This window comes from Beta vulgaris, chromosome 3 (genome assembly GCF_026745355.1).
Source record: "Beta vulgaris subsp. vulgaris cultivar EL10 chromosome 3, EL10.2, whole genome shotgun sequence".
NCBI classification, from domain to species: domain Eukaryota; kingdom Viridiplantae; phylum Streptophyta; class Magnoliopsida; order Caryophyllales; family Amaranthaceae; genus Beta; species Beta vulgaris.
In genome coordinates this window covers 4,397,615-4,423,186 of record NC_079204.1, presented here as the reverse complement: position 1 = coordinate 4,423,186, position 25,572 = coordinate 4,397,615, and the positions used below count along the sequence as shown (strand labels likewise).

At 36.3% G+C, this 25,572-nt stretch overlaps 1 protein-coding gene across 2 annotated transcripts; it reads right to left on the bottom strand.

Annotated features, from left to right (window-relative positions):
- Window positions 1-10,131: 10,131 nt before the first annotated feature.
- On the bottom strand, window positions 10,132-18,591 carry LOC104888243 (uncharacterized). Of its 2 annotated transcripts, XM_048640861.2 has the most exons (6): window positions 17,589-17,719; window positions 14,562-14,608; window positions 13,884-14,078; window positions 13,165-13,194; window positions 11,134-12,231; window positions 10,132-10,998 (listed from the first exon to the last, which is right to left on the bottom strand). In XM_048640861.2, exons 2-6 carry the CDS (start codon window positions 14,586-14,588, stop codon window positions 10,447-10,449), a joined length of 1,902 nt encoding a protein of 633 aa, XP_048496818.1. In that variant the 5' UTR covers window positions 14,589-14,608; window positions 17,589-17,719; the 3' UTR covers window positions 10,132-10,446. The 2 variants fall into 2 exon arrangements, with proteins under 2 accessions (XP_048496818.1, XP_010671444.1); XM_010673142.4 differs by lacking the exon at window positions 14,562-14,608 and having other exon boundaries at window positions 17,589-18,591.
- Window positions 18,592-25,572: the final 6,981 nt, after the last annotated feature.

Sequence of the window (25,572 nt, the reverse complement as noted above, 5' to 3'; positions counted from 1 at the left end):
AAATCACGTGCAAGTCACGTGTAATAGAGTTTATCTGTTATGGGAGGTTAACCAGTTACAAGGTCCATTTATGGAAGATTAGGCCTAAAGTTGGGACTTTTTCTGAATTTTCAATAGTTGGGACTGTTTTTTGGAAGATGGGTCATATATGGGACTATCTGCGTTCAATTTTTCCTTAAAAAATATAGTCATACGAGATCTAATTTAAATCGTTCTAGTATATTCTCAAAAAAAAATGTATGTTAATAATATCAAATTTTTATAAAGATGTGTATTGAAAAATATACAAGTCAAATTTGGAACTGATGGTGTTATAAAATTTTGAAAATTAGAAAATATGATATGTAGTTGTAAACTCAAACTTTTAACTAGTAAAAGTGTATTATTAAGCATATTAGAAGTCTTTGAAAGGATCCAAACACATAAGTGGTGTGCATAAAACAATCTCAATCGGAAAATTTCTACCCCATAATTTATTCAGTACGTACTAACTGAATAAAAATTTTTTGTTTAAAACTTCAAACAAAGTGAGATAGATTAATTAGTGGGCATGGTCCTATTTGGAACTAAGTGAATAATTCGTTCCACCTGAATATCAGTTCAAATCAAATTGAAATGGGGACAATTTTACTTTGTCTAAATAAATGATTGGTTGAACATTTTCTTGAGAAAAAAAAAATTGGATATTGGATTAATTTTTGTGAAAGTATTGGGTCAGACCGTCTGACTCAATACTTTCCGTCGGACGACCGCAAATAGCATCAACCATCGAGAAATACACATGGTAATACGGTTAACCCACACGGTTAAGACACTCCGTCCCGGCGGGCATTGGATAACCTGAATCTGAATCATCCCAGCTGCATACTCCATGGTATACACTTATATCCCTGTTAAGAACCCAAAAGATTGTACCAGGTTTCCATTGTGGTAGATTTTCAGTTGGAGATTCAAGTGCAAATGAAACATCATCTCCAAATCCAATGAAGAATATTTGATTACCTATGTTTGACAGAAGTTCCCATCTCCATACTATTTCTTCTTCTTGTTTCTCATTCATCAAGAACACCATCATATTTCTTGTTTATGTTTCACCATCTTCTAATAACGTCGTTACCTCGATAAAGATGTATAATTCATTGTTCAATGATGCTAACTTCAAGTTATGGATCCAAGCTGGTCTACTGATGAATTCCCATACTGAGGATATAATTGAATAATCATCTTATTTGTTTACTAAGTTGATAAGATAGTAATAATTTGGTGAGAGATTACTTTTCAGTTGGTGTGTACATTCTTTCAGCTTGTGTTGTTTTTCTTTCATTTGGTCTTTTGTGTTCTTTCAGTTGGTGTGTAAATTCTTTCAGCTTGTGTTGTTTTTCTTTCATTTGGTCTTCTGTTGACTTTCAGTTGGTGTGTAAATTCTTTCAGCTTGTGTTGTTTTTCTTTCATTTGGTCTTCTGTGTTCTTTCAGTTGGTGTGTAAATTCTTTCAGCTTGTTTTGTTTTTCTTTCATTTGAAACCAACTGAAAAAAATTTGAAACCAACTGAAAAAAAATTAAAACCAACTGAAAGTCGTCCGATCAAATATTATGGTCGGACGCGTCTGACCCAATACCTTCTCTTAATTTTTTAGGCGTAAATTCTCAATAATTGGAATAATCTACTTTGAATTACTTATTTTCCATTTTTCTTTTTTTTTCCAAGATTTAGTTATACTTTTTGTGCAAACGAATTGTAGAAGTACTAATTATTGCTAGTGGGTTTATTCGTTTTGGACCACTTTAATTCAATTTTATATGAAAATTAATCAGATAAGGAAGACACAATATATTTTGCTATTCTTTTCTTCCGAGTACCCTAGAAAAAAATACACAATTATATACGATTTGAAAAATATACTTCTTTATAATACGAAATAGCTTTTTATTCTAGATTCTTAGATAAAAGCTTCAAAAACTAGTTCATATTATCACAAATTCTTGGGTGTAACAACCCAATAACAAACACTTCTTTTATAAGAAAACTCAAATGACATGAAATAAATAAATAAATATCATCAAATTCATGTCATTATTTGTATAGTCGATTTCATTTTTGTTGGAGTGTATGTCATTATGTAAATATGAAATTTTATTGCACAATAAGTTATGGTGTAACATGTTATTACACTCAAGACACACTCTCACATTATACCTTTTTTAGTTATCTTATAGTTCTACTATTGTCATTCTTATCATTTTATTTAGGCAAATGTATACCAAGGATATCTTGGCCTAATGGTTAAAATTGAGTTGTTGTGAACGATAGATTACAGTTTCGAATCCCTCCTTCTTTATAAATTGTACTGTATTTGTCGTGATTCATATGGATCAAAAAATTAGGCAAACGGGTGTGAGTTAATTAGTTTGGTTAAGGTACCACATTTCTATTACGGTAATTTTAGACTTTCCTGGTGCAATAGCCAAACGTTACTTGTCTCTTAAAACTTAAGTAGACTAGAGCATGTGCTAATTAATATAGCAAGTACGTTTTCTTTGTAATTAACTGCATCAATCTACATATTTGTTTTTACTTTGAAATTGAGGCATCGAGACATATTAGGTTATTTGAACATGGTCACTTGTATTCTGTCTAATTATTAATTAAGGTTACTAAAACTTTGTCTAGAGAAATATGGACAATTAAAATTGTGACAATTATAGACACTTGAATATTAGGAGTTAAAACCGTTTTATAATGTCCGAAAGTGGTGGGAATTAACCAATAAGAGTGGAAATTAAGAAAATTGATTAAAATCATAAACATATGTACTCTTTTTTATTGTAGTGGTTGTTGTATTGACTAATAAATATGTGCTTGTCCCCTCAAAAAAAAAATGTGCTTGGGGCTTTTGGGAGGGTTGGATCCGAATTTTGCTAGAAACAACTCTTTTTTGTTGTTTCCTTTCTTCTTCATACTCTTTTATGGGATTTGATTCTTCTCCCAACTAATTGTAAACATTAAAAACTTAGGATTTGTTAGACAGAATTAGCTATTGTGATAGCTATGACATATTGACATGTATTACTAGTTACTAGTCGTAGATATTAGCTATTTGATTTCGACATTAGAAGTTGTTTTTCTGATAATTAACTAGTATTTGGGCTCGGGCGTTGCCCCGGGTTGGTGTTGTGTTTCGGAACTTGATATGTATTTTTCTTCCATTCCCACTAAAATATATTAAGAAAAACTCAACATTTAGAAGATACAAATATAATAATGTGAACACTTAAAGTATGATTAAAAGTTGGTTGAGATGGTAATTGTGTCATGTTATAATAGCAAGAGGTCACGGGTTCAAATCTTGTTGCAAGCTAATTTTACTTTTGTTAATTGACATAGCTTAAACTATTCACTGTATTCAAACAGTGGTATGTTCTCCTTGAGGTATAGAGATCAAACCTCATCCCATATCCTCCCCCCCCCCCCCCCTCAAGTGAGTATCCTTCATCTTATACCAAAAAAAAAGTCTAATTTTAAATTAAAATTAGATGGTCTCTTATAAGATCGGTTCTTTCTGCACATAGGTCACAATTTTTTTGTTTTATATCTCTTTGCTCTCTTCAATTCCGCGGTCTCCATCAACATCTTACTTATTTTAGACTAGATGATGTATGGTAGTATTAAATGGTAAAGCACTAAAGCTCCCATAATACACAGAAGCTTACATATTATAGATTCGTACATTAGATGAGGTTACAATATATTTTCTCCATTCTTTTTATATTAGAATAATTACTATTTTGGGTACTTTCACATCTATTGCAACAATTCTGATTTTGGTATAAGAAGCAACTTTAATTGACAATACTGCCTTATTTTGTCATTAAAACCATAATTAATTACTCAATTTGCCTTATAACATTGCTTTCATTTTCTAAGGATGATTTCTCTCCTACTCTAGTTAATTAAAGAGTTAGTTTATGTTAGATTACTAGTCCAAATCCTTAAAAATTGTGTTCAAACACATTTTAGTAATAATAAAAAAAGAGCGCATGTAGTATTAGTTCGACTAAATTATAATCGGATTGGGTCACATTTAGTTTTTGTTACTTATAACCTTCAATTTTGGCTGTTTTTAGGGCATTTTTAGTCTCTTTGGGCCTGTTTATATTTTCTCCCAAAACATTCATAGGAAAGTCGACGTGACTTGCTGTGACACTGCGCAGGTGCTTGGCACCATCTGTGTTGCCTCGAAAAGCCTCTGAACACCCGTTTCTCGTGAAATCCAAAATTACCTTGCAATGAACGTAAAGATATCCATATATTTGTTCCAAACCACGTGACTCCTTTCCAATGACCTCCCATGTCCCTAGGAGGCATCCCGTGGCGTTCGGAGCTGGGGCTCGGGAAAATCTGAAAACGTGTATTATAACCTTCAATTTTGGTTGTTTTTGCGACATTGTTGGACTTCTCCAGGCCTAGTCATATTTTCTCCCGAAACATTCATTGTAGTGCTGACGTGGCTTATAACGTTGCACAAGTCCTTGGCATAATGCGTTGCCTCGAAAAGCCTCTAACACACCATTTGTTCATTTTTCGTGAAACCCAAATTGTCTCGAAATGAACGTAAAGGCATCCATATATCGTTCCAAGCCACATGACTCCTTACAAATGGCTTACCATGTCCATAGAAGGCATCCCGTGGCGTTCGGAGCTCGGACCCCGAGAAAGTCCGAAAGCGTGTAGTATAACCTTTAATTTTGGCTGTTTTTGGGACATTTTAGGACTTTTACGGGCCTGGTCATATTTTCTCACAAAACGTTCCTAGGAAGGCCGGTGTGACTTGTAATGTTGTCCGAGTGTTTGGCACCATTTGTGTTGCATCGAAAAGCCTCTAAACACCCCATTTGTTCATTTCTCGTGAAACCTAAAATTGCCTCGAAATGAACGTTAATGAATTCATATATTCGTTCCAAGCCACATGACTCATTTTCAATGACCTCACATGGCCCTAGGAGGCAACCCGTGGTTTTCAGAGCTTGGACCCCGAGAAAGTTCGAAAGTGTTTATTATAACCTTTAATTCTGACTGTTTTTGGGACATTTTTGGACTTCTCCGAGCCTGGTCATATATTTTCTTCCGAAACATTTATAGGAGTATCGACGTGACTTGTAATGTTGCACGGGTGCTTGGCACCATTTGTATTGCCTCGAAAAGCCTCTGAACACCCCATTTATTCATTTCTCGTCAAACCCAAAATTGATTCGAAATGAACGTAAGGACATCCACATATTCGTTCCAAGCCACATGACTCATTTCCAATCACCTCCCATGTCGCTAGGAGGCATCCCGTGGCGTCCATAGCTCTGGCCCCGGGAAAGTCTGAAAGCGTGTATTATAACCTTCAATTTTAACTGTTTTGGGACATTTTTGGACTTCTACGGGCCTAGTCACATTTTCTCCCTAAACGTTCTCAGAAAAGCCGACGTGACATATAGCGTTGCGAGGGTGCTTGGCCCGATTTGTGTTTTGTGGAAAAAGCCTCTAAACACCCTATATGTTCATTTGTCGTGAAACGCAAAAGTGCCTCAAAATGAACATCAAGGTATCCACATATTCGTTCCAAGCCACATGACTCCTTTTCAATGACCTCCCATGTCCTTAGGAGACATCATGTGGCGTTTGTAGCTCAGGTCAGGAAAAGTCTGAAAGTGTATATTATAACCTTCAATTTTGACTGTTTTGGGACATTTTTGGACTTTTACGGGTCTGGTCATATTTTCTCCCGAAACATTCCCAGGAAAGCCGACGTGACATATAGTGTTGCGAGGGTGCTTGGCCCCATTTGTGTTTCCTGGAAAAAGCCTCTAAACACCCCATATGTTTATTTGTCGTGAAACGCAAAAGTGCCTCAAAATGAACATAAAGGCATCAACATATTCGGTCCAAGCCACATGACTCTTTTCCAATGACTTCTCAGGTCCCTAGGAGGCATCTTGTGGCGAGTCCGGAAGTGTGTATTATAACCTTCAATATTAACTGTTTTTGGAACATTTTTGGACTTCTCCGGCATGGTCATATTTTCTTGAAACGTTCCTAGAAAAGTCGACGTGACTTGTAACGTTGCGCAAGTATTTAACACCATTTGCATTGCCTCGAAAAGCCTTTGAATACCACATTTGTTCATTTCTAGTGAAACCCAAAATTGCCTCAAAATGAACATAAATGCATCCATATATTTGTTCCAAGCCACTTAACACCTTTCCAATGACATCTCACGTCTGTAGAAAACACGTCGTGCCGTCCGGATCTCGGGCCACAGAAAAGCACGAAAGCGTGTATTATAACCTTCCATTTTGGCTATTTTTGGAAAAATTTTGGACTTATTCGGGCCTAATCATATTTTCTTATGAAAAAATCCTAGGAAAGCTGATGTGATTTGTAACATTGCGTGGGTGCTTGGCACATTTGTGTTGCCTCAAAAAAGTTTCTAAACACTCCATTAGTTCATTTCTCGTGAAATAATCCAAAATTTAGGATTAAAGAACTATTGTTGCATAGAAATCTGTTGTAGTTTTGTTTATTGCTGACAAAAGATGTATATAATAGGGCATAGACTGTAGAGTTAGCTAAGAAATTTTTAGTTGGGAAAATATCATTTTGTGACTGAAGATCATTGAGATAGGAAACTCGTTGGTCTTTCAAAGAAATCTTGTCCTCTCTAGTTTCGGAAATGGAAAACATGATCTTCATGAGAGTTTAGCTGCTAAATAGATTTTTAGATTTTTTTAATTTTTATTGATTTACACATCATTACTTCCACTTCTGTAGTTCTGTAAGTGAGTTTCTTTTTTCATAATGCAAAGTGATGGCCTCCAGGTTTATTTTTACCAAGAGGATTGATTATCTGGTGGCTTCTTATTGTACTATGTCTTTTCCTAGATGATACATGAAATTTTTGTTGTGAACACTTAAAGCATAATTAAAAGTTGGTTGAGATGGTAATAGTGTCATGTTATAATAGCAAGAGGTCGCGGGCTCAAATCTTGTTGCAAGCTAATTTTACATTTGTTAATTGACATGACTTAGGTACACATTCGACAATTCTAGTGGAGTAACAGACGTGACACGTGGCGTGTATATATTGTCACACACGCCTTTTAATATATTTGTATAGATGTTCAGTCAAACTAGTAGTTATGTTAAAAAAAACTATATTCAATCTTTTGTAACGAACCCTACTAATACTTCAAACGCTATTGCCAAATACACCTTTATTTTTGGTTTGAAATTCTATTAGTCCTAATCAACGAACCGATATGTACTAGAGTCAACTGCATAATAACAAGATACAACACATAATCCAAAGTCCAAACTCTCATAAAAAATGGATGATAAAACTTAATATATAGGTTGAAAATGTAACTCCGCAATGGTAAAATGAGGGAGATTTATCATAGACACTAAGTCAAAAATCTAATGAATAAAATATAATTGTACCATCGACCAAAAGTTGCTGACTTGGCAGCCCCTGTAAGAGCAACTTCAATGGTGAGCATTACGGACTTGCTAGCCAATAAAAAAAAAGTTAAGCAATTAGTCCAACCATTGCAGTGAGTAGTTGAAATTTCATTTACTAGCCAATGTAGCTTAACTAAGCCAATTTGCTTGAGCTAAAGTTTGTGGACCGATGTAGGAATTTTGGTGAACAATTATTGTATTATTCTCTACATAAAAACCTATCTTATTTCAAATGGGACCTACTCAAACAACAAGTATATTGGCTAACCATTGTGTGAGTTTTGACTTAAAGTTGAGTTAGCTAGAAAAATCTAGGTGGCACTCTAAGGCAATTTCCATTTTGTTCTACCATTAAAGTTGCTCTAAGGAATATATCGACAATACAATAAATACATATAATTGTCAAAGCTAGGACATAATTTATATATAGGAATTTCTCAAAATTAAAGTAAGTTTGAACATCTGAAACCTCACCCATACTCCCATGAAAAGCATCAAACATCAACAGTCAGCTTGGTAAATAATTTTTCAAAAGAGAAACACTGATTGGAATAGACAAAAGGGTAAAAAGAAAAGGCAACCACATATCTATAATTGTAAACATAAAAACAGTAGCTTCATGGGGTTCAGTATACAGGGTGCATATCCCTTGGTCCCCTCTTGGATCACCCATTAATGTTAGCTACATGCAAAGCATTGAATTTAAACTTCTCTTTAGGTTTCTATCAAAGTTTCATGTCAAATTCATATCATTGAGGCTAGAGAATGTCCATCCAATTAAAGTTTGCTCTCAATCCCAAATATTGGTACACATCCCAAAGGGACTTCCAAAATTTTACAGGATGTGATTTTAAGAATAAGCTATGTAGCACGGTTACTTCTTCTATGTCACGTACTTGTACCTATATCCATACCCGATACTATCCTGTATGGATACGTGTATCATTTCTAAAATTTCGAAATCTCGTCGTTTTTTGTCCCCGTACCTGTATCTAGAGGTGGTTATGGTCGTATGTGCCAGGACACCGTGGCCCAGCACGATCCCATCTATATGGCCCGTGCGCCGAGCTCCTATTTTCTTTGTTTTTTAGTCTAAAACTGCCAAAAAAACACATAAAACACGAGTCAAGCTTGCGGGCTCATGCACAAAATCTGAAAATTTTAGGCATGGTGCGGGCCGCCACTCACAAGCTCGACCCCGGCTTGGCCCGCCATTGGCTAAAGCCTGCGGGCCGAGCCAGTGAACAAGCCCGACCCATGCCCATGGTCTACCTGTATCCATCTCCGTGCAACCTAAATTCTAAGTATAGATTTTATCTTTCCCTTTCTAAGAATGGTATATATCATTAGACTACGACACCCTTGTTTCACTAGTTTTTACTGAACTTTAGAATATTTGTGTTGATTAAACTAATTTTAACCGATCCTTTGTCATCCCAAAGCTTTATCATTCTGGAGTTGTGCGGTTGTGCCTTTGCTCGAGCTCGAGTTGATGTGGAGCTCAAGGAGCCTGCCCAATAATTACTTTACTTGCTTCTATTTTCTATGTTAAAATAGGACCATTATTTCATTCATAACTATTTTCTCTATTACTCAATATAAATTACCCACAATCTGTAGTCACAACCAAGTAAGTGTTGGCCCAGTGGTGATGGGGACTGGCTTTGGTAGGACGGACCCGTGTTCGAATCCCCGCAACACCCTTGGGAGAGGAATGGAACCTAGCCACCCCGAACTTGGCCTCGATCCGGATGTAGCCCGAAGGGTGAACCGGGTGCAAATACCAAAAAAAAAAAAAAAAAAACAATCTCTAGTCAGATCTACAATATTATTTGCCTCCTCAATTTTAGTCTTTTCCAGTACTACTGTAAGATTAGCCATCAACTTATGCTAGTACTTAAACATCGTATTATTATCAACTTTGAGAGCTCATAAAAAATGATTTTGGCTTATTAAATTTTTACAGATATTTTTGGCTTTTTACCACCTTATAAAACCAACTTTTGCAAAATAATCACCTTTTATGTTCATTGTAACAAATAACCACCTTATAAGACCTAAATACTTTTAAATACCTGCCAATTACCAAATTTCGTCCAAGAAATCGTTGTCAAAAAAGGTTTAAGACAGATTCGATCACCTCTACCTTTATTAACTAGAATGTATATAAGGTATAAAACTTTATTTAAGAACGATTTCATAAACGTAGTCACTTGATCTATCTATTAGTAGGTATTTAAAAATATTAAGGTTATATAAGATAGTATTTAAAAATTGAGTTTATAAAATGGTTCTTTTGAAAATTACGGTTTTAAAAAATGGTAAAAATCAAAAAATCCAAATTTTAAAACTAGTCTTTTTAATAAATTTAGTGTTCTTCACATATGCAATTAATGATTTTTAACATAAAAGTCACTTACTTAGTCTTCTTATAAACTTCTTACGGTAAATTTACTTCTCATGGTCAGCCAAACAACTACCAGGAATGGCAATTTTGAAACTATTTCCATATAGACGTCGAACGACACGACCACTTACAGTCATCGGTTATCAGAAAATGGCCAACACAAGAACCACATCTAAATTGGAGAGGAAGGAAAAGGCTTAATAAAAACCACATTGACATGGACAAAGAACTTGAACGCAATATTATTACAACATTACAGGGAAAATGAAAAATAACTTCTAGTTTATCAAACTATGCTACAAAAAGAAAAAATCAATGCTAATAAAAAGGGTTCATTAGGGCACAAGAACTTTTCCCCTAAAACTAACCCAAAGAACTCTTCTTCTACACCCTCTCCCCCAACCAACAAAAAAAGGGAACCTACCGCGGAAAAAGGGAGAAATTCGGGTGAATGAGCAAGCAGGGAAGTGAGGGTGCTATATACTCCAATGGTCCAATAATAATGTTCTTCCATATAATTGAAACTAGGCTTTTCAAAGGTTCCTTTCAATGAATTCCCAGATTCTTTCTTCCATATAAATCCGATCCCTAAGACGTCGAGGCATGTGCCTCTCGTCTGGGAAAATTAGAAGCTCATAAGGTTTACCTGCAGCAACAAATGCATTCACAAGCCTAGCAGTATGCCTGAAGTGCACATTTTCATCAATCATTCCATGAACTAATAGTAGCTTTCCTTTGACATTTCCAACATGGTGCATCACTGAGCCATACTCATAACCATCTACATTTTCAGAGGGCAATCCCATGTACTTTTCCGTGTAGAAAGTATCGTAACCATCCCAAGAAGTCACAGGAGCCCCAGCAACAGCACAGCAAAACATGTCAGGAAATCTGGCTAATGTCATCGCTGAAAGATACCCACCATAACTCCAACCATATAGGCCAATACTACCCTCTTTTGCTAGCCCCTTACTGATTAGCCATTCGGCTCCTGCCAGCTGGTCCTCGGCATCGATGCGGCCAAATTTGTGTTTCACGGCTCCTTCGAAGTTTAGCCCTCTACGAGCTGATCCTCGATTGTCTAACTGTATGCATGTAAAGAAATCAGCAAGGTCAGTCTTGAAATAAAATCTGGAAAACAGAAAGAATTTTTATCAAATTGCGAAATAAGCAAATTCCAAAAAGCCCCGGAGAACAAAAATTGGATTGAAAACACTAACCTTCCACACCAAGATGCCCTTACTCCTCAGATACTGAGCTCTCATGTCAACAGCATTGATCCAAGAGTCAGACACAAGCTGCACACTTGGACCACCATAAACACTAATCATAGTTTTATACGGTGGAGGTCCAAACCTTGTTTCATCAGGTTTATATAATGAGGCATATAATACAGACCCATCATTTGCTTTAACCTGGACTATTTCTGGTGGTTCAAGTCTGAGCCTCTTGAATCTTGGAACTCCAGATGGTTGGTCATATAATGTTGCAATTAAGCTTCCATCACGTAAAGAGCATAAGACAACTTTTGGCGGAGAAGTGAGAGAATCATGAATATCAATAAATCTTTGCATCTGATGGTCAAGTACTACAATGTGTTTTCCATTGCCACGTGTCAATCTCACAGGGGCCTGCAGCGGGTGGGCCCTATTGGGAACTAATTTAACAGAGTAAAGGTTAGACTCCAGCGGTCCATCTACGGTTCCAGTAAAATACAAGATGCCGGATGCCTCATTAATCCCGGCAATTTGTTCAACCATCCAGTCACCTTCTGTTAAAGGCCCTAAACAATGCCCATCAATGTCATGCAAGTAAAGATGTCTAAATCCTGTCTTTTCGCTGGCCCAAAGAAATCCCCCCGCACCACCACTTGTTGCTTTGTCAAGAGGTGTGAAACAGTCATGCAGATTCACCCACGTATCATGCTCCTCAACTAGCAACACTTTCCTTAGACCTGTCTTAATATCAAATTTGAGAATATTTAACTCTGTTTGAGCTCTGTTTAAAACCTGAGCAATGAGTATGTTTCCAGGCATCCAATTAACTCTAGCCAAATATTCCTCATCACTGTTTCCTCCGCAAAGGAGATTCATCCATGTGATGGGACCACCAGCAATAGACACAACACCAAGTCTAACTTTTACATTTGAAGATCCGGCAAAGGGATAAGCATGATCTTCTTGTGCATCAACACCAACTGAACTTTTACCTTGGTGCATAATTCTATATAGCGGGATCTCAGATGAATCAACTTGAGTAAATGCGATAAATTTGCTGTCTAGTGACCACCAGTATCCATTCTTGCGATCCATTTCCTCCTACATTTATGAAGCAGAAGGCCTTGAGGGAAAGGGGAATATAATGATATTTCAAGTATAAAAAATAAGAAATCCGTAGTTTGCAGTTTTTCAGATAGTATGAGCTAGCTTTCAGTGTATTGGATTAAGGCTGCCTTAAGTACTACTCCCTCCGTTTCTTTTTAATCTACACACTTTCCTTTTTGATCTGTTTCTTTTTAATCTACACACTGTTGTTTTTTCTATTCTTAGTAACATGTCTCATCTACTTTATCCTCTTTTTCCACCCATGTCATCCACTTTTTAATATTTTACCTACTTTTTAGTTTCGCTCTCCATCTTTTCAGTTTCTCTCCCATACTTTTGTACTCCCTCCATGGTTCTCCTCCAAAGTGAAGTGAGTAAACTAATATGGAACAGAGGGAAAATAGGCCAGTTACATCATTGTAATAAATACCAAAAGGAAAAGCTAATTATATTAATCCAAGTAGAAACTGAAAGCAACTACAAGAGGGCACAGTTACGGCAGAACATGAAGTGCTGGTAGTTGCAACATAGATGAATTAAGACGGTGAAACTAAGGGGACAATGAATGATGGAGATTGCAGAGTGCTGTTTAGGATGGTGCCATGGTGGAAAAGTGAAGAAGCACCTCGAAGATGATGAACAGGAGACCATAAAACAACTCCATCATCATTTACCTAGTATACAGAAAATATGGCTTGGCTGAATGAGACAATGTTTGTCAGACCAATTGGCATGGCATTAATTGCTGCCAAAGCTTTCACGGCTGGTCCTATGAGGAAGCTGATAGGGGTTCCTGACTTCCTGCTATGTACATTGACGGTGCTTTTGAGATGTCACCAGAAGAATGGGTCACAACTCACAACCTATTTGCAAGGGTGATGAAGCAGAGTTAAAGCTCTATAATAACAGGCAGTATAGAAGGATTACCTGAGCAATGTATTCTGCAAGGCCATGAGTCTGGAACAAAAAAACAAGAATGTTATGTTCATGAAAATGAAAACAAATGAAAATTTTGTCAGCAATATAAATTTTTATATAATGATATACATTGATTCTAAAAAGCCAAACTCCAGTTGCAGCTCTTTCATGCACAAGTTAACATTATAGAAACTCCACATTCGCAGGCTCGCAGCCATTGCTTGGAAAACCAAACACCAAGTTCACATGAAGCATAAAGTATATATTAACTAATTTATGAAATTGTAAGTAAAGAATACTTCCTGTGTTGAAAATAAGTTGTCGGATTTAGTTAACTTAATACAAGGGACCTACTCCCTCTAGTTTGTATCAGTTTACACACTTCTTTCGGCACATAGTTTTAAGAGAAATAAGTATGTAGGTCATAAAAGGAACGAGAAAGTATTAATTTATTGCATATTCTATTGAAGTTAATGTTGTGGGCCAAGAGAAGTAGAGTGAGAAGGTGATTATAATATAAAATTGGTAGGACAATTCCAAAAACAGAAACAAAAAGAAGTGGGTAAACTAATAACTGAAAACCCAAAAAGGAAAGTGGGTAAACTAATGAGAACCGGAGGGAGTATATACCATGACATATGCAGCATCACCCTACAAAAAATCAACCGGAGAATATAGCAAATTGTTTTTTCGCTCATCATTTGGAATAGGATAAGTTAGCAACTTACTAATGTACATCCCTTCGCACCATATGTTAATTGCTTCTCTTTGTTGTACAGGATATCAAAAACATGCAGCTCATGGTCTCTTACAAAAGCAAGCATATTACCATCTGGAGAAAGATGTGGATCAATAATTGGCGAGCCGGGTGTGCTTTGAAGCTTGAGATCAACTTTTGAAGAAGAAAGATCATACACATAAACCTGTGCATGTCATAAGAAGAACGTGAGGGGGCAATAAAAAGAATACTTCATCGACACCGAATACAATTTAACAGATGAACGTTCATAAGTAGTACCTAGCTCCTACAAAAACAAAAGAAAGAAACATCTCCTAGACTAGACAACAATGATGGAGACAGATTCGATTAAGAATCAAGACTATATAAACACACAATTATCAGAGAGAGATAGAGACCTTGTCCAAATATCAACACCAAACCCTAATAGATGAACAATGAGAGCGATCTCATTTAGAGAAGGCTGAGTTCAGAGTAGCAAGGGTTATTTACATCATCGTATTCAATCTAGAAACTAAAACTTTTGTACAGTTCCACGCACATTCAGCCAACTTCACATATGTCTTAAAAGCTGAAGAATAGCTATAACCAATAACCTTTCTCCTGACAAAACAAAAAAAAGATAAACCTTCTAAAACCAGAACCATCTTCTTCCTTCCGTGTGTACCTTTCTAATGCAGGATGCACTTTCCATTGCCACAGAAGAGAAGCTCCCTGTAGGGATCCAACGGAGGAGCTGGTTAAAAAAAGAGAAAGGCTTTCCATAACAATCTAGCAATCTACTAGAACTGTCAATTAAATTATATCATCAAAACCCCATAGAGTTAACAAGTCTTCAAGAGCTTCTATTTTGTATGATGTTCAATACATCCAACATCAGGAACAATTATAATTTATAATGCTTGTTTAACATTCTGCACAAGACTTCTAACGTCTTAATATTAGTACTCCCAATCAGTACACAAAAGGTACCGGGCCTTGTTTTTTTAAGGGACAATGTAACCGCATAGAGGTTACGAACACTCCTCACCCCACCCCCTCCAAAAAAAAAAAAGAAAAGAAACCTTAATCTACAGTAGCAAAAGTCCAATCTCCAGAGTCCAGAGGTTTTGCCAACAGAGATGATTTGTCAGCTATACTGTCGACATCTTAACCTGGAATTCCCATAGCAACTACATCAAGCCCAACTGTGAAGTAAATAGGAACCTATAGAAGAATTTCAATTCTGAAGATATTGATTAGTAGAATGTGCATCCATTAACTAATTCACTCACAAGAAAGGAGTGAGAATCCTGAATATGATATGCTGAGCATGAAACTTTGACACAGCTTAGTAATAAAGTATGGTCCCTATTCATGTCTGGATATAAGAATGCCACTGTAACAGAAGCTTGACCTAAATCTTTAGAACTAGAAACACTTCATGCTGGGTAAGTACTAAGCATTAAAAAAGAGCAAAAGTCTTTAAATTTAACTATGAATGTTTACCGGATTCATTGCATAATTTGGACAATATCTCGATTTGAGAAATATTTAGTAAGTAGAGTAATCCTTCGGTATCTTCACACATTCTGAAGGAACTGATACGTTTTTGACAGTAAATATTGCTAGTAATACAATCTCTATCCCACTCCAAGTGGGTGAACAAATCTACCCATCACATGAGCAGAGTTCTCGAACTGTTCAAATGGGAGTAGATAACAGTCTATGACATCAACTTGTGTATGAGATTCAAAGTATTTCTCCCCCAGCACAACTGGCAAATGACCCAACTGCTCTTCTATTTTAAATCCAAGCAATGCAGCTTCAACTTCCGGCACTTCCACCTCCCAATAAACCTCCTATCTTTTACATATACACCTAAAGGCTCAAACCACGCCACCATTATCACAACAATTGACCCTCCTAAACCCACCCAAGCCATCAGGTAGCGTTACAGCATCACTATCACTGCAGACTTTCTGAGGTCATTAATACTTATGACACATTGACAAGATAAAAACCCAGAATAAATTATTATTCAAACCCATCAGACTTTGTTCTGTTTCACCAAACTCACCTCAATCTCCCCCCCCCCCCCCTCCTCTTCCTCTAATGGTGAAACTAAACAAAATCAACCCGAATTTTATTATCTTTTATCCTTACAGAAAAGTAAGCGCCACATGTAGACATACTTGTGCCAGTTCATACTGAATATATGAAAGTCATACCCACAGCATCCAACACAAACTCATAACCACAACATGGATTCAGAGCAAAACAAAGAAACAACCTTTTATGTCGCATTAGTGTCTTCCTTAGCAAATGACTACTTTTCCACATTACAGATTTTGCTTAATTGTGGCAAGTGATATTTAAAAAATGCTACATTCCAAAAGGTACTGACAATCAACCCTCAGAAATTCCTGAAAAAGTTTAGCACTTGATACATATACTCCAATAAATCTACCCATCACATGAGCAGAGTTCTCAAACTGTTCAAATGGGAATAGATAACAGTCTACGAAATCAACTTGTATTTTAAATCAACCCAAATCTACCCATCACATGAGCAGAGTTCTCCCAGCACAACTGGCAAATGACCCAACTGCTTCTATTTTAAATCCAAGCAATGCAGCTTCAACTTCCAGCACTTCCACCTCCCAATAAACTTTTTTTACATATACACCTAAAGGCGCAAACCACGCCACCATTATCACAACAATTGACCCTCCTAATCCCGCCCAAGCCACCAGGTAGCGTTACAGCATCACTATTACGGCAGACTTTCTGAGGTCATTAATAATTATGACACGTTGACAAGATAAAAACCCAGAATAAATTATTATTCAAACCCATCAGACTTTGTTCTGTTTCACCAATCTCACCTCAATCCCCCCCCCCCTTCCTCTTCCTCTAATGGTGAACTAAACAAAATCAACCCCAACTTTATTATCTTTTATCCTTACAGAAAAGTAAGCGCCACATGTAGACATACTTGTGCCAGTTCATACTGAAATTATGAAAGTCATACCCACAGCATCCAACACAAACTCATAACCACAACATGGATTCAGAGCAAAACAAAGAAACAACCTTTTATGTCGCATTAGTGTCTTCCTTAGCAAATGACTACTTTTCCACACTACGGATTTTGCTTAATTGTGGCAAGTGATATTTAAAAAATGCTACATTCCAAAAGGTACTGACTATCAACCCTCAGAAATTCCTGAAAAAGTTTAGCACTTGATACATATACTCCAATAAATAACAATCACAACTCTTTTTGATACTAATGAGGAGCAAGCCCCAAACAAAAAGAAACAAACTAAGAAACTATCAAGCGTGGCATGGTCACACCTCCGATATCCTCATCCAAAATCCTACTAAGAGCAGTAAGGGATTATTATACAAAATGAAACTCTGTCAATTTCAGCTACGCGCCTACGCCTTGGATTGGCAAGCCAATCTGCACCCTTATTGCCTTCTCTACAGAAATGAGTGATGCCTTCTCCAGTATTATAATCACAGATCTATAATCACTAAGCTCAAACCCTAATCATCTAATAAGTACATTCTACTCCTACTTCACATAATCATAACTCACAGCAAGAAAAACATCCACAAAAATCAATCAACACAAAAATTAATTCATCAAAACTTCTCAAACAAAAAACAACAAAAACTTAATAAAAGAAGCAATCAGAAAACAAACCCCATCAGGCAAAGGCACCATGATCATCTTCTTCTTAGATGGTAACATCTTGACCCATTCATACCGAGTCACTCCCAAACCCCTTTCTCTAGCTCTCTCTCTCCTCAACTTCTCTTCTTCTGAGATATTACTCTCATCAAGTCCTCCATCAGCTGGACTAAACACCAAATCATGATTACCAGATTCCATATTAAAGCAGAAAACTTTCCTACTTAAACTATGATCAGGACTAAATAAATAAGTAATCATATCATCATCTGGACTAAAACTAACTGATGTTGGTGCAACATAACCAGGTAATGGGTATTGCACAATTTCTTCAACAGAGAATAAAGAACAATCATCATCTTCATTATTAACTTTCTGGGAAATCATTGTAATTGTAGCAGGCATATCTAATGACTTTGATCTAGAACGTTTTAGGCTATTTTTTGTCCCAGAATTAGTTCCAACTGTGTGCATTACAGACACATTTGAACAGTAATTAAAACCCAAAAAAAATTGAAAAATTTGAGATGTGGGTTTTTTTGTTTTATTCTTCTACTGGTACTGGGAGAAGAAAAATAGTAGAAAATTAAAAGAATTTTGAAGGTGGGTTGATAAAAAGGTAAGATTTTTTTGTGATTGGAATAATTGGGTATTAATTGGAATTGATGGAAAATGGCATTGCCAGATAAGATTTAATGGGGGTTTTGATTGATGAAAAGATGAAATATTTGGGGATTTTATTGAAGAACAGAATAAAATTGGATTTGGATTTGAAAAACCCAAGTAAAAGAATTGATTTTTAGGAAAGATTTTGAAGAGGAGTAGGGAAAAAATAAATCAAAAAAGAAGAATTTATTTTGAAGTTCAAAGTATTGTATACTTTATAAGTACTTCAGTACTCAATTGAGAAAAATAGATTCAAGAATGAGTTCAAAGAGAAAAAGAGAGATCGAAAAGTTATTGGGAATATTATGCTTTTTGAGTTGTCAAAATTAATTAATTGATTAATAATAAAGATGCAGATGGATAATTGATTAAATTGGGGCTCCAATTTGGAGAGAGAAAGAAAAAAAGGATTTCAACGATGTTGGACTTTCTGTTAAGTTTAACGTTTTTTTTTTTATAATTTCTTCTTTTATTTTTAGAGCAATGATAAATAAGTTTGATATAGAGAGTAGAAAAAATATGTTTTATATGAACTGGGGACTAAAAATAAGTTTAATTTAAATCAGTAAATTGTATAAGAGATAATGCTAAAGAATTAAGAAAAATAACATTAATGCAACAAAAATAAATTCATTTCAAGACAAATCAATTCAATAAAAATAATAGCTGAAAACTTGAAATGAATAGGGTATGAAGTCTGATAAGCGAGACAGAGGAGAAAATATTGTAGATTTCTTGTTGTGAAAAGGTCAATGTTGTCCATCTATTTGGATCATCACTCGTCGGAAAGGGGTATATCGTGATTGCTTAAAATGATTTGATGATAATACTCGTACAAATAGATGGGTTATATAAGATATATAAGAAGGTCACTTTTTTGGCTCACTCTTGATTATCACACTCTAATTAATCATACATAACTCCATATTTGATTTGAAACCATATGAAAACGCTAAATTATGGATACCATTATATATCGTTACTTCATTAGTTGGCAATGAAGTAATTCTCAAGACTTCTACATATCGTTCTTACGTTATGTGACTGGTTCATGTTAAAAGTAGTTATATTGGCCACAAGGGCAAAAGGTGATGAAAGTTGGCGCCTTGATTAGAGTGAACTCATTACAAGGTAGTTGCATCATAATTCGTGGTTGGACATCTCCTTTTTTATGAAAAGCAAATTCTTTTTAGGTATGCTAGTCTAGCATTGTGTTACATCCTAAAATAAAAACGAATGACATTTACTTGGAGATTGAAGTGTTCTTTTGTTTGTCGAAAGTGAAACAAATTATACTACACCACTTCAAAACACGCCAAACCAAACCACATACCACAAAAACAAAGAAACTATAACTATTAAAGTCCGAAAAATCCGAACAACTAGGAATATGCTCCAAGACCCAATTCATTGAGAAAAGCCTCCCTAGACATACTAAGAGAGAACAACGACATATAACCACTCTTTGAATATGTTGCTCAATGGTCTAGGCTGCAAGCAAATAAGTAAACCTTGCTCCCTCTTTAATTTACATATATAAAATAAGAGATTTTTTAACAATTATTTTGAAATTATATTTACTAGTTACAACTTTTACTTCTCAACTCCAAATTTTATCCCAAAAATTAAAAATAACTGGACGCTTGAAGATGGGCAGGAAGCCCGAAAGCTCCCGTAGGTCGAGCTACTCTAGCCTCTAGGTTAGCAGGTTAAACTTTGAAAGTAGGGGAGAGGGAACATGGTAAGGGGATCTCATTACCCAAAGTGTTCAATGTGGATTGAATCCTCAATCTTGATGTTTGAGGATTGAAACATCTATCCCATCTGCTAAGCGAAGCTTATGAAATCTATTTAGACATTATGTTCACCTAAAATAAGGTGATCAGTGTGAATATATTTAGAGTTGTCTAATCTAATTTCATATTAATTAATGAACTTTGGCTATATTTTTATGCTAATATATAGAAAAAGAAGAAAAAAGTATTCATATAAGTTTTTGTTCAACTCTTCTCAAATTCTATTTTAATAATATATTACTTTGATAAATAAACAAACTTGTCTATCATAATACACATAAGTTTACAAATTTTTCATAAGTTCAAATTTGGTCTAATTTGATTTGATTTTAGCATAATATTCAATAAGTTTATAAGATAAGGTAAAGCAAAGATAGCATTAAAAATACCATTATGAAACGCATATTGAACTGTCCGCAACAACTTAAATAAAATAAATTAGTCTAAAAACAAAAAGTTTGGTCTCATTTGGTATTTATATTAGTGTCACATTTTCTCCTTAATACAATTTTTCCCCTTATGCGACATCCAAAGTGTAATATCCCGTATTTAAGTAATACTAATTATCGGATTAATTATAAATTAAATATTTTCAAACTAACAAAAACAAGAATTATAGATATTAAAATATATAATAAGCTATTTTAAGTTTCCTTTATTTAATCTAACTTGTGGACAATAGAACAAGTATATACTTAAGTAAAAATTGAAATTACAAAAGTGCCCCTATGAGTCTAAAATTCTAGCCCATCTTCTTCCTTCCTCCATTTTCTTTCTCTGGCAATTTTTATTTTTTTTTTTTTGAAGTGTTCACACATGAAATCAAACCCTTTAACTCTATACTACAACGCTCATGTCAGAAATCTTCTCCATTAGTCAATGAAGTTGCTACAATATCTCATAAAATCCGGGAAGAAGCCCCCAAACTTTGAATTCTCAACCTTCTTCCATTAATGTATCTTGACCCCAAATTCATATTTTTCACATGATAAATTGAACAGCAAGGCAATGACAACCTCCAACAAGTTCTATAAATACCGATTGATTCCCAAGTTTTGCCAACACAAAACGAAACCGAAAATCAGAAATTTGGAGTTAATGTTAGCCAAAAATAATACAGAAGTTAACCCACTGCTTGCTTCCTCCTCTGTTTTTGGGCGAACTCCACCGCACCACCACTGAACCACAACTTCGCCACCCACGTCTACTGCCACTACCCAGCCAACTACCGAACACCCACGGACCTCCACGGCTCCACCTACCCAGCACTTCGTTTCTCTCGCAGCACCCTTCTCCCTCTTCGACCCACCTGCGCCGCACCGTCACGACAACACCACCAACCTTCACCTTTGCCGCACCACCACAACGCCACCATCACCACTTGTGACATCGTATACCACAGCAGCCACGCACCAGCCCTCCTCCCAACCACCGAATACTTCCGCGACCAGCAACGACCCACGTACACTCCTTTCTCTCTCTTCGACCCACCTGCTGGCTGCACGAAACGCCACCTGAAACGAGCCACTCCGACACCTTCAACCTCGCCGCTGCAGCGTCCATATCCAGCGACGTGCGTTTTGTCGCGCTTCCTCTGTTCCTTGCCGCAAGCCCGCAAGGTAATGAACATTACCTTTTTATTTACTTCCCCTTTCTTATTTTCCTTTGGGCCTTAAGATGTCTTAATTGTTAAGTAGTTACTAATTATGATGATGGGCTCAAATAATAACAACTTATTAAGTTTGTTGTTGAAAGTATTACGTACAATTATAACTAAATGAAAAGTATAGTATAATCTAAGTAATATGACTTAGCATAATTAATGGGCAAGTTGGGTGAAATAAGTTTAACAATTATAATATAAAATGGTCTTATCCCTTGTTTTGTTAAATTCATATTATTAACCTTAATTTATTAATATTTGAATATGATAAGTTTTTATTTTATAAAAGCTAATGCAATAATAATAATAATTATTATTATTATTTAAGTATTAAGACGATACTTATAAAGTTTAGTAAACTAAACAAATATACATAGTCCAACTATTAATTGTAACTCAACCTATAACTATAATAATAAAAAATGAGGAATGTTACGATATTAATCGTCTCGTTATCAATTATTGGTTAGATTAAGGAAAAAGGGATATTACAAGCCTCCCCCAACTATCAAAGTTACTAAGCAGGATTTAAGGTAACGTCTACTGCTAACACCCGCATTCCCTTTCTAAATATCTATTTTATGTTGATATTTATAATGTTTATGTTAAATGTATGCTTTTATGGATTGCGGGATATGAAATATTTTTATGAACATGATTTTCATGACGTTACGTAATTGATGACTTTCGAAAGATTAAAGAATATGATTTCATGATGATTGTGAAGTATAATGTATATAAAATAAACGAACATGATAAAAAAAAGTGAAAGATGGTTCTTGGCAGTACGATGTTATGTTGGTCGTGCACGTACCGTTCTATTCTATGGCGGAAACGCCACCTTCTGGTTAGGGCAATTGTCCCTGGTGGCACCGCACTATGCATGGCTTTATGCCACCTTCTGGTTAGGGACGTTGTCCCTGGTGGCTATTGCCCTATGATGATGACGATGATGATGATGGGAGACGTCCCTGTATTTATACTCGCCAAGTTACCAATAAGATAATTATGATGATGATTATGATATGAAGATAATAATGAATTTATGTTTACATAAAATGTTTATGAAATGTTTTTACTCTATTCTCTCTCCTCCCTGTTTGCAACTAAAATGAATTGAAATGAATTTACGATGTAGAGTGTATGTTACTGGGCCTCGGCTCATGACGTTTTGCTTTCTTTAGGTAATGACGGGACGACGGAATGGCGTAGCAGTGAGGAATAATTATTACTTAAATTATGCAGACTCTTATTATTATGTATTCTAAGCTTAAGAACATTAGTTTATGAACCTTAATTATGTTCCACCTAATTATTTACGCATTTCTAGTTAGTTATGAAGTTTAATATTTATAAAGTTACGTTCTTTAACGAACTTACGTTGCCTTGTATTTTCCAAAAGGAAGGTACGGCAGTAACGCACCGACTAAGTTAAAGTCTTCCGCTGCTAAGTAAGAGTTAATTAATGAATTCATGATGCTTAGGAGTCGGGGCGTTACAGAATGGTATCAGAGCCAACGGTTCCGAAACCTTAAGTAAAACCTCATAGGTTTTACGTATTTCATATAGGAACTAAAATGGTTTAGGATAATTACTTTAGCTAACATAAGATAATAAATAAATAAATAAATAAAAATAAAATGGTTGTAGATAAATAAGGAAATCAATAATATGAGTGTGAGTGATAGGACGGGAATGGGAAACTTTTACAATACTTTAACGCTATTGAACGAGTATGAGTATGTTATAAACGTAAAATGTTTTATGTGTTAGACAATGGCCTCAAGTGAAAGTGACCCTATTAATGGAGGAAATGCAAACCACGAGTCTGAGGTCACGCTTGAAGAAATGAGGGCAAGGATTGACGCATTGCGTAGCGACCCTGTTTTTGGAGATGCCACCGGAGATGCTAGTGATAACCGAATGGATTTAATGAGGCTGATGATGATGGAGCTTTTACAAGGAAATCGACAAAGGCCTAGGACTGAACAAGAAGAGTGCTCAAACATGTTCAAGAGGTTCTCGGCTCATAAGCCCCCAACTTATGATGGAAAGCCAGACCCCACTGAGTTTGAAGAATGGCTCAACGGAATGGAAAAATTGTTCGAAGCTACCCAGTGCCCCGATAAGTGGAAAGTTAACTTTGCAGTCTTTTATCTGAAAGGACAAGCCGATCTCTGGTGGAAAACTGCCAAGGAAATGCAACAGCAACCTGGATTCGGATGGAACATCTAAAGGAGGCCATGCGCAACCAGTTTTATCCTCAGTCATTGCAACTCCAAATGGAGTCGGAGTTTATTCATTTGAAACAGAGGAATATGACAGTCTTGGAATACGCAGTGAAATTCAATGAACTTGCTCGATTCGCTCCAGACTTGGTTTCCACTGATCGTCAACGATGAATCGTTTCGAAGGAGGTCTAAACGTTGACCTTCAGGAGAAACTAGCAGCACATATGAGCAAATCCTATCAGGAATTGTATGATAGGGCCATCAATGTCGAACGCAAGACGAAACTTAGAAAGGAGGTGTTTGAAAATGGTAAGAGGAAAGGAAAACCTCAAGAAGGCCAATCAAGCAACATTTTCCACAAGAAGTTGAATACTGGTACGTGGAGGAGAATCGTAATCAAAGACAAGTTCCTCGGTGCAACAAGTGTAATAAGCAAGGCCATTGGGCAAGGGACTGTCGGAAAGGCACTGACCAATGTTATCGATGTGGTAAACAAGGCCATATAGTGAAAGATTGTCCTGTTCAAGAACAACGAGGCCACAACGTGAACAACCATGGCTTTACAAGGAATCAAGGGAATGGACAGAACTCCACTTATAGCGGCAATGCGAACAACAATCGTAATCCTCCGAGAGGACCTCCACAAGCTGGGAGAGTGTTCATGATGCAAAGAGAAGAAGCTGAAGCTGATGATACCGTCATCACTGGTACTTTCCTGTCCACTCTATACCCGGTTGTGTTCTTTTTGATTCTGGAGCTTCACATTCATTTATATCTACTGCATTTTCTAGAACTTTGAATGCAAAACCATGCCCAAATTCTCTGCCATGTCAGTTTCCATCCCAAATGGTGAATCTATCTCATGTGATGTCATGTATAGAAACTGCCCTATCCTTATAGGAGGCTATGAGTTCCTAGTTGACCTAGTTCAATTTGAATTAACCGACTTTGATGTGATATTGGGAATGGATTGGTTATCCAAGTACCAAGCCGACATTAATTGCCTTAACCATGAGATAACCCTTAGAAGACCTGATGGATGCAAGGTGTCTTATCGAAGAAGAAAAGTCAAACCCCGTATATCTCAACCTCAAAAGTATTCAAACTACTTGCGAAGGGTTGTTACGGATACCTTTGTAATGTAATAGACCTAGCAAAACCTGAAGTCTCTTTGTCCGACATCCCTATAGTAAAAGAGTACCCTGACGTATTTCCAGAAGACATACCTGGTATGCCTCCGCAAAGAGAAATAGACTTTAGCATCGACCTTATTCCGGGAGCTGCTCCTATCTCGAAGGCACCATATAGAATGGCACCAGCTGAACTGCAAGAATTGAAGAAGCAACTAGATGAATTGCTCGAGAAAGGGTACATCCGACCCAGTGTTTCACCCTGGGGTGCACCAGTCTTGTTTGTAAAGAAGAAAGATGGAAGCATGAGGTTGTGCATCGATTATCGAGAGTTAAATAAGATTACCATCAAAAATAGATATCCCTTACCCCGCATCGACGATCTTTTCGATCAGCTGCGAGGTGCAACCATTTTCTCCAAGATAGATTTGAGGTCTGGATATCATCAACTTCGCATTAAGCCAGAAGATATCTCAAAAACCGCCTTCAGAACCCGATACGGCCATTATG

Coding starts and splice junctions, on each gene's coding strand:
- LOC104888243 (XM_010673142.4), bottom strand. CDS start 18,050: ATGCACACAGTTGGAACTAATTCTGGGACAAAAAATAGCCTAAAACGT. Junction 14,079..17,588: donor TGGTGCCTTTGCCTGATGGG/GTTTGTTTTCTG, acceptor TGACATGCACAG/GTTTATGTGTATGATCTTTC. Junction 12,232..13,164: donor TTGCAGAATACATTGCTCAG/GTAATCCTTCTA, acceptor TCATAAATGTAG/GAGGAAATGGATCGCAAGAA.